Source organism: Scardinius erythrophthalmus (assembly GCF_964197995.2).
Source record: "Scardinius erythrophthalmus genome assembly, chromosome: 17".
NCBI lineage: Eukaryota > Metazoa > Chordata > Actinopteri > Cypriniformes > Leuciscidae > Scardinius > Scardinius erythrophthalmus.
The window spans coordinates 14,193,617-14,203,633 of record NC_138237.1 but is presented as its reverse complement, the minus strand read 5'-3'; the positions used below and the strand labels follow the sequence as shown (position 1 = coordinate 14,203,633).

The window sequence follows — 10,017 nt, the reverse complement described above, 5'->3', positions numbered from 1 at the left end:
TAATAACTATAACTCAAAATATGAATAAATACTATAATAGTACATACTAAAATAGCACATCAGTTGTAAACTTGCAGATATTTTAGAGAAATGTGCTGAATTGTGTCCTGTATAGATTCACATGTCAGTGTTAATTAGATGTGTTATTCATCCCTTATAATAAGCAGATTACATTCATCAGTTTTACAAATATTCATACATTCATATTGTTTGAAGCTGAGCTGCATGATGATATAACAATTCACAAAAATGTTGATGGTATAGGGCTGAGGACTACATTACACGCATTATCACACTTTCTTTTTCAATTGTGTTAACTTTAGTATTGCTTGAACTTATTTATTAGTATTTTTTGCTAGGAAAGATGTTTTAAAAGAAAGAGTACTGCAAACTGCTCAGTCGAGAGCTAATGATCATCCTATGTTAACAATGGATCACAAAAACAAAACCAGCAGAACTTGTGGAGTGGAGAAATGATAGAGTCAAAATATGAAAAATGCTTTATTTTGCCAACACATTTCCACACACGGGGAAAAAATAGCAAATGGAGAAAACACATTTAAATGCAATCCAAGACAATTGCAATAAACCAATCCGAGCGTTAGAACAAATCAGAGGATCAATCATATGACACACCAAGAGGCCAGCAAACCAACCAAAAGCCAAGTCACCTTTATTTATATAGCGTTTTATACAGATTGTTTCAAAGCAGCTTTACAGTGATAACAGGAAAATTATGCATTTCGGCTGTTGTTCAGCTGAGGTCAGGTCAGTGTTGATTTAGTTTCGTTGTAAAGATCATTAATTATTAAATGAGTTCATTTCATATAAAGCAGTTCTGCAAAAAGTGATGTCATCGTCCAGCTCAGTTCAGTTCTCATTCAACAGCATCAATACAGTCAGATCAATAATATTGTTGAATACTGTCCCCAACTAATCCAGAGGCGAAAGTGGCAAGGAACCCAAACTCCATCAGGTGACAGAGACTTAGAAACTTTGAGAGAAACCAGGCTCAGAACAAAAGAACTGGCCAACGAGCAAACACTTTGTCATTATGAATCAGGATGCAAGTCAGAATTCAGATTGAGATCTGTAGCATTCTGTAGCTGGCCATAGGGTCTGACCAATAGAGCAAAAGCCTCTTTTTATGATAAATTATTAACCCCTATTTTATACAAAAAGTAAATATTAAAATACGTAAAAAATAATAAGATAAATATACCTTCATATCCCAACACGAACACATACATACACATTTTATATACATTATTTTAATTTTAAATGTCATAATTCTTAGACCCAACTTTTCGTGTTTAGGAAATAAACTTTTAAAATAAAAAACAATTACAATTCTAAAAATCCCTCTCATCTTTTTAGAATTTGGTCAATATTAGAATTGCATTCTAATCACATTTATGTTTCGGTACTGGATTTGGTATATCACCTCTTGTAATTGCACTCCTATGTTCAGTAATATGATCTTTTAGGTAACAAAAGGTTTCCATATCATTTTCTCAAGGGCATTCCCCATTAAGTGCACCTTCTTGGTTTTGTAAAGTTGCAATAAGCCCCATAGAACATCTTAAAAGTGGTGTGCCAACGCATGCTCTATTGCTTTGTACACAGCAGGGGGCGGCAGAGAATAACTTATCCAGCCAGGCAGTCAGTATTACAGCGAACTCCAGCACGAGAACCCATTGTTTATACTTTACTCTGCACATTCAGGCGTTTTTCTCCAAGCTTTTCTTCTAAACATTCCATAAGAACAGGATCCACTTTTGGATCTACTTTATTAGCAAACCAGTGGCCGTAGTTTAGGAGCCATCTGAGCTCAGCAGCACCATAAATACACACTTCTCGCACATGGTCTCCAGTGCACGGTGGGTAAAGACTCTCTTCTAAATATGACCACTTCACTAGGCGAGTTTTACTTATCAGTTCTGAGATTTCAGGATCAGATCTTGGCACCTCACCTGGTACTCCAGGCACACGAACCAGAGTCGCCCAGAAATGTTCGTCAGGCGAGTATGTGTCCTCAGACCAAGCCAAGAAATCCCTGGCTATTAAACTCCTGTGAACAAAAGACACAAATTCCCTTGAGAGAGTAAAGTATGCGCTGCCCACAAACATTTCAATATTGTGAGGTGGTGGAGATTTCTCCTCAGAAGTGGTGACTGGTGTTTCATAGTACTCAGAATTGTCATTTTTCAGGATATGATGAACACTCCAGCGCCATTTCTTTCCTTCAGGCTGCTTGCTCTCCACCATGTTCCTGCCTTTCAACTCCTTTAGATCCGACACCAGCTCAGCGTTTGTCCGCAGTGGAAAGTCCTGACCACACAGGTTGATGACATACTTCCACTTTACCTCAGAATTTAGCAGGTCAGACAGGCAATTCAGATCCGCTTTGAGTCGTGAGATGCCTGCATACTGCACCCTCTCCAGTTTAGAGGCAATGAAGACGTTGGGGATGCAGCGGGCCAGACCTTTCATTGCTGAAATAAAGTCAGCTGAGGACTTCAGATCATAATGTATGCAATATATGTTATGCGGCATATAAATGGCCCTGAGTATCCGCTCCACAAGAGCTGCATCCTGGTGAACAACCAAAGAGTAAGCAAGAGGGAATTCACGCTCAAATTCAGTGCCTTGAATCGCATCATAGCCTAGTGTCGCAAACTGATCACAACTAGAGGTGGCATCAGTGATAGTCTGGTCAGTTGCTGATATGTAGATTTTTTGCTTGCGGATGGCTAAAGTTTTGCCCACTTCCACTGGTTCCATTTCATATATTGCTGTGCAATTAATGCCATATTGTTCCATAAGCCGTGGCCTCTCAAACACACTTTCCTGTCCTCTTCCTTTATTTACTCTTAAAATTATGATCAAACAGCATATAATGAATGCCAGTGTGAAACAGACATTTTTCAGTTTCAGGTGAGGACACAATCCTTTCATTCTGTAGGGAGAAATAAAGGCACATTACAAATTATGCACACTGTGCGCAATTTAAACATGGAAAAATATTTCAACTATGAGCGTTTGATGTTGCTTTTATAAAACAGATCAATGAACTAGTAAGTTAAATAACTCACATTTTACAGACATGTATTGACAGTACAAAAAAATTGTTTCACAGAAAACTACAAGTTCCAGTCTTTCGTTAATGTTTTGAAGTGTTTTGAGATGTTAACGCCACACCAACTGTAGAGAAATGACCTTACAGTGAAACCAGACAAATTCATTTATTTAACCATAAATAAAAATAAAAGAAAGGAGAAAGGTTATAAATTAAAATCAATAACAATTTATAATTAACATGAACTAACAATGAGCAATACATTTGTTACAGTATTTATTAATCTTTGTTAATGTTAGTTAATAAAAATCCAGTCGTTCATGTTAGTTCACAGTACATTAACTAATGTTAAGAAATACAACTTTTGATTTTAATAAATGTTGAAATTAACATTGACTAAGATTTATAAACGCTATGGAAGTATTGTTCGTTCTTAATTCATGTTAAAGGGATAGTTTTGCAAATTATTTTTGCAAATAACAAGCAAAAATTGTTGTTTCAAACCTGTATGAAGTTCTTTCTTCTAAAAGAAGTTAAAGAATGTTGACGCTAGACATTGGCTTCCATAGTATGAAAAATATACTATGGAAGCCAACTATCTGGTTACCAAACATTCTTTAAAATATGTTATTTTGTGTTCTGCAGAGGAAAGAAACTCATACATTTTAAGAACAACTTGAAGGTGAGTAATGATGACAACATATTCAATTTTGGGTGAACAATCACTTTAACTAAAGTAGTTAACTTATTTTAACTTTATTTTAATGAAACCTAATTGTATTAGTAATAGGTACATGTTGCTGTGGTGTCATTTTGTATGCTTAATCATATTTGAACATACTACATAATTCATTTCTATAGAAAAAGTTGCTCACCCTTCAAGATTTCCTCCTCCTATTTAAGAAATTCACACAAATCATATAGGCAAGAGGACACCATGAAATGATTCCACTCTGTGCAATATAACAACTGCATCCAAACTTACAAAACCAAGGATCGTAAAGACTTTCCTAAAACTGCAAACAACCGAACAGTCAAGACTCAACTAAATTTAGATAACTTCTTAAAAGGCAGTCAGTGCACCAATCACAGTGAAAAGGGCAACAGGCCTTTATATTTACAACCTGTTCTACAGGATTCCATCAGCCCTTCTTTTTCCTTTTATCCCACTTCTGCTGCTATCTTTAGAGCTGCTATAAAGGCCAAAAATGTCAAAAGAGATCGATTTTATGTGAAGGATACAGTACAGGTTAACTAAGTCAATAAAAATCACAAGTTAACTAACTTGAAGATCTCATTGAACATTTTTAGATCAGGTCCCTCCTGCTTATCTTTTCTTACAACGACCATCATAATCCTGGTGTCACACTCATGGAATGTGGTCACGCCTTATAGCTTTCATTAATTATTCTCATAACATGGCAAAAACACAGGTAACTCATTTGACAATTACTTTTTGAAAAAATGAGATTTGACTTTTTGAGCACTGACCTGAAAATGACATTTCCAAATGTAACTGTTGTAAAAGCTTTGGAGTATAGGCCAACATATTTTTAAAGAAGACACTTGGCACATTATTGTAGATGTGAATAGATCATTTAAAGTTAGATGTTTAAATGTAAAATATTTGACATTTTTTACCATAAAATCAAAGCCATACAGTTGTGTTCCAAATTTGAATTCTCAAAAATTTTAATTCTCATTAGATTTAGTGGTGCAGTACCAAACTTTTCCACCTTCAAGTTCTATTAGTGAAGTAAAGTAAAGTGAAGTGAAGTGAAGGCAAGGCCAAGTATGGTAACCTATACTCAGAATTTGTCCACTGCATTTAAGTTAGTTCACACACACACACACACACACACACACACACACACACACACACACACACACACACACATATACCAGCACGCACACTGAACCATACACTTGTAGTTTTTTAATACTTCTGAAAACTTTGAACACATACAGTCAATTTAATAATGAACAACACTCACCTTAATACTCCAGTGCTGGTGCTACATTTACACAAAACCACACCTGACATGGGCTGTGACCGAAGACTTGACTTGTTGCCTCACTGCCTTATCAGACAATGACTGATTTACAGCATAATGGGTTAATGATATCCCAGCAAGCAATAGCCATCATTTCACCGTCTAGATTAACTAGACCCGATATAGTCCGGCTATGAGTAACCCACTTCTAGCCAAAATAACCTTGAATTTGGTTACAAATCGTTTTTGCCAAAATAACTTGCGAGATGTATGATATTCCATCATGTAAGCAAAGTCAACAGTGATTACAAGGTGTTTGGTTTCATTTCTACACTCATTTCATTTCTTTGTTATCTAATTGATGACTAGTCTATTCTTGGGCTATGGTCTATAAAATTTTCACTGACTGCCCAAATTTTGCCTTGTTTTATCCTAGTCGTCTGTGTTTGGAAGGCTATTAGATGTCTTTTAAACGCAAAATTGCTTGCTTGCTAATTGGATCTTGCAGAAGCTCAAACGTGTTGCGTAACACGAGAATGAACCTCACTGGGTCTTGCAGAAGTTAAAATGTGCTGTGTAACACACCAGAATGAACCTCATTGGCTCCGGACAGCTATTTCGGGCATCCACCAAGTCCTATCTATTTGAATGGGGGAATCTTGAAATCTCAAAATTGCTTGCCGAACTCACAACTGAATAACATATTTCAAATCAGAAATAAAATCTGACATGAACTGTCCCATAAATGTTGTTTATTATGCTCAATTTACGTTAAAAAAGTGTATTTTTCACTATACCAGCCGCATTGCGTATTGCATATGCAGTCCTTAGCACGAGACTTGGAAAATTGACTGTTAAGCTGCAGTGACACGATGACTTTATCAATCAGCGACCGGCTTTTATTTAGAAGGCGGGCTTATACCGCCATATTGTGTATTGCACTTTCTCCCATTCATAAGTAATAGGAGTGAACGGAGGAGTTTCTTTTGTTGTATTGTTTGTAGTGACTTAAAACCATCCTGTTCGTCCTGTTCATTCTCTCCATCTACCAATGACTGTCCTTTTGTGAATCTGCTCCATGTGAATCTATGAAGTGTATGTCATGTGAATTACTTAAGACTTCTTCCTAAGTGCATCCTGAACTTAAAGAAATTAAAGGAAGAAAAATATTGGAGCTTGTCCCATGTTTTAATCAGACACACCACCAAGTTTCTACAACTCCAATGAACTTTGGATACATTTAACATCTGAAATCCAACATGAACCTCATTGGTTCTCGCACGTCAAGCGAACATGTTTGAGCTTTCATTTGCCACAACTGATGTGTGAGGAGATTAATGTTTAAATGTGAATAAAAGCCTAAATTCAATCTGTTCATCATATAAAGTGATCGTGTCTCTTCAGAAAATTTTGGACTAAACCTAGTTTTATGATCTCTTTATGAACTGTTTGAAGCGTCGAAGTGGTAGTTACGTAGCTGTCTATGGAGGGACAGAAAGCACTCAGATTTCATCAAAAAGATTTTCAGTTGTGTTCCGAAGATGAATAAAAGTCTTACGGGTTTGGAGTGACACGAGGATGAGTAATTAATGAAAGAATTAAAATTTTTGGGTGAATTATCCATTTAGGTCTAGGTAGATTAGAGGGTAAGCAATCAATCACTTTTCGTAATCAACATGTTGGATGCAGGAGAAATGGGCAGGATTAAAGATCTGAGAGACTTTGACAAGGGGCAAATTATTATGAGAAGGCGAAAGGGTCAGAGTATCTCTGAAACGGCAAGGCTTGTGGTTTGCTCCTGATCAGCAGTGGTGAGAATTTACCAACAGTGGTCTGAGGAGGGACAAACCACAAACCGGCGACAGGGTGTTGGGGGGCACCTAAGGCTCATCGATGCACAAGGGCAATGAAGGCTATCCCATCTGGTCCAAGCAAACAGAAGGTCCACTGTGTGCATTTTAAATGATGGTTATGGGAGGAATGTGTGTAATGGAGGCCGATGAGTCCTGTTTTCTTTTACATCATGTGGACGGTCGTGTATGTGTGCACCCTTTTTTCTGCCCTTCTTTTTCCTTTTATCCCACTTCTGTTGGGATCTGTCTAAAGGCCAAGAGGGCCTAAGGGATTTTATGTTAACAGCATTTATAACAGGTTTATTAAGACAAAATAATAACCAAATGAAATGCTAATGCATCCCCACTGTCTATGCAAATAAACTGACTACTACTTATATTCATTTCTGTGTAGAGAGCTTGACAGGGCACTATTAAAAAGTATGGCATATAGCCTATAAATAGGATATAAACCTAGATGGAGAATTTGAACTTATTGAACTTGCATTTTTAATTAAGTCCTTTCTTTCTATCTTTTCTCACAATGATCATAATCCTGGTGTCACACTCATGGAATGTGGTCATGCCTATTTATTCTTGATTATTCTCTTGATATGTTAGGTGGCAAAACAGGAAACTAGTTTGACAGTCATTTTCTGAAAAGTCCATTTCATCAATTTCAGTTTCATTTAAGCCATTTAATATGTATACTTTCAAAATCTACTTACATTTAAACAGAACAGAAAAATAAATTGTAAGACTGAAAATACTGTTTGAGGCCTGGTCTATGGACCTCCCCCATACAACCTCCCTTCCTCTCAGAAAACAACAAAGAACTCACACAAGAACATGGTTTAATGTGAATGTTTACCATTGACTGTTATGTTTTTGGTGTCATTTGAAATGTCTCAGTGAGTGGTACAGATATCTCATATCCAGATAAAAATAAAAGGTAATAAGGTTTATAGAAGTTTAGAGAAAACTGGTTCAGAGCCATTTGAGGGTGGTCTCCCCCATCCCCCATGTCACCTGCATTTGAGGGTGGTCGCCCCCATCCCCCATGTCACCTGGTCAGACAGGATAAAAGAAGGTGTTCGCCCTCTCTCTGGGCTTCTTGGCTTGGCCTGGAAAAGGTGGTCTCTCTCTCTCTCTCTCTCTCTCTCTCTCCCTTTCACTCTCTCTATCTCAGATGCAAGCTGGGTAAGATTATTTGGTGTAACCAATGTTTAACCATGTACTAGATATTTGAATTGATTGTGGAATTGAACTCTGATATCTGAAATATTAAATTGTAACGTGATTATTCTAACTGATTTTGACATTGTTCATTTAATGGTTAAAAGGAATAGTCAAACATTCACTCACTTTTAGTGAGGCACAGATATTATTAAAACCTTTCATTTATGGAGTCAGATGAAATAAACGAGTAAATATATGATTAATATATTACAAATTTAACCAACCAATACTTTGCATGAGTGAGGACAGAACACGTGAGACCTTCCCTGTGTATTGGCGAACCGGCAGATTGGACCAATATAGCGGGCCTTACAAAATGAAAGATAATTAAAGATAAATTGTAATGTATGGAAGTGAACGAAATACTTAAACTACTCCATGCAACAACAACAACAAATCTTCAAAAAACAAAGTAAAATAAATGTAGGCTATTTTAAATTAATCCATAAAATTTACCCCATCGAACAATTTTTAAAGAAAAAAATAGATCTGATGATAATAGCCTACTAAATAGACCATTTCGGAGTAGACAACAGTTCGTTTTGAATGGTGAGGAGGAAATTAAACAGTAGAACATGTCAATATGTATTGTGAAAATACAGAAGAAAGAGTAGGCCTAGTGTTATTACAAGAAATGAGGAAGGAGTCAAATATTTTATCTCATTGAATCCAGAACAACAACAGGTAATAATACATTGTTCACATTTTTGGAGAATACAGGTCTAATCAACAGGAAACAGTTTTTTGTTGCTGTTGTTTTTCTTGTCCATCCTATTTTGGCTTGGGGAGTCATGGGCAGAAGCCAGAGGAGCTGAACATGCAGTGCTAATGGCAAGCTGTTTTAGCTTAAAATGTTTGTTCCGTTTTCTTCCCACGGAAAGGGCAACCCCGTGTACAAAGAGGATATTACTCGGTATTCCACATTTGTTTGTTTATTTCAAAAAAGGATAACCAGGTAATAAACCTGAAATAACAAGAAATGCAACGTTTCAATTTCCATGTGCATACTACAACCAGCCCCAGTTCTTTACCTCAACAGCCCAATAACAATAAGCAACACTAAATAACATTAATCAAATACAAATAGAAAATAATATTAATATACTATAATAATAATAATAATAATAGTTTCATAATTTAAACGTACACAATTCACACTTTAAACATTATGCATCATACTTAAGTCCTACCACAACTCTATGCAAAATGCATACAATCCTTTCTGTAAGCAGGAAACTACAGCTCCCAAAATGCCCCGCGGCAAACCAGGAAGTCCGCGATTCCTACTTCATCAAACATTATAAAACGAAATAGAGTAAATACAAATGAATACGTATAGTAATGTTATGAATCAAAATGTTAATCCCACGACTTCGCCACTTCGCCAGTTTATAATTTATACAGCGCATTGCGTTATCTCTATCAGTAAACTAATCTGCTTTGATCTACCGGAGAATAGCGAAATGGCGTTATTTTTAACGTGCAACGGACATAAACACAGTACAACAGCATAGCATGGCGACAGCAGACAACATAAAGCATACATCATTAAAGTAGACAAGAAAACATTTGAGATTTAAGAGAGCTTACCAAGTGGCTGCACACCGGGTTGAAAGTTACTACAAACTGAATGAATCTCACGCTTCCTTTTCACGTAGTAAATACCGGTCACATGTGCTCACAGCACACTCCTCTCTTAAAGAGGCACTACACTATTGTGCTGCTAAAGTGTTACTTGCAACCAGGGGCGTAGCAACCGGGGGGGACGGGGGGGACACGTCCCCCTCACTTTTAGAAACCGGTGATTCTGTCCCCCGCATTTTTTTTTTTTTTCGGACAAATGCACTGATTAAAACAATTTTTAATATAAAAA

At 36.6% G+C, this 10,017-nt stretch overlaps 1 protein-coding gene across 1 annotated transcript; it reads right to left on the bottom strand.

Annotated features, from left to right (window-relative positions):
• Positions 1–489: 489 nt before the first annotated feature.
• On the bottom strand, positions 490–9,800 carry LOC308705628 (beta-1,3-galactosyl-O-glycosyl-glycoprotein beta-1,6-N-acetylglucosaminyltransferase 4-like). The gene is made up of 2 exons (XM_081390719.1): positions 9,735–9,800; positions 490–2,959 (listed from the first exon to the last, which is right to left on the bottom strand). Exon 2 carries the CDS (start codon positions 2,956–2,958, stop codon positions 1,702–1,704), a length of 1,257 nt encoding a protein of 418 aa, XP_081246845.1. The 5' UTR covers position 2,959; positions 9,735–9,800; the 3' UTR covers positions 490–1,701.
• Between the last annotated feature and the right edge of the window lie 217 nt (positions 9,801–10,017).

Coding starts and splice junctions, on each gene's coding strand:
- LOC308705628 (XM_081390719.1), bottom strand. CDS start 2,958: ATGAAAGGATTGTGTCCTCACCTGAAACTGAAAAATGTCTGTTTCACA.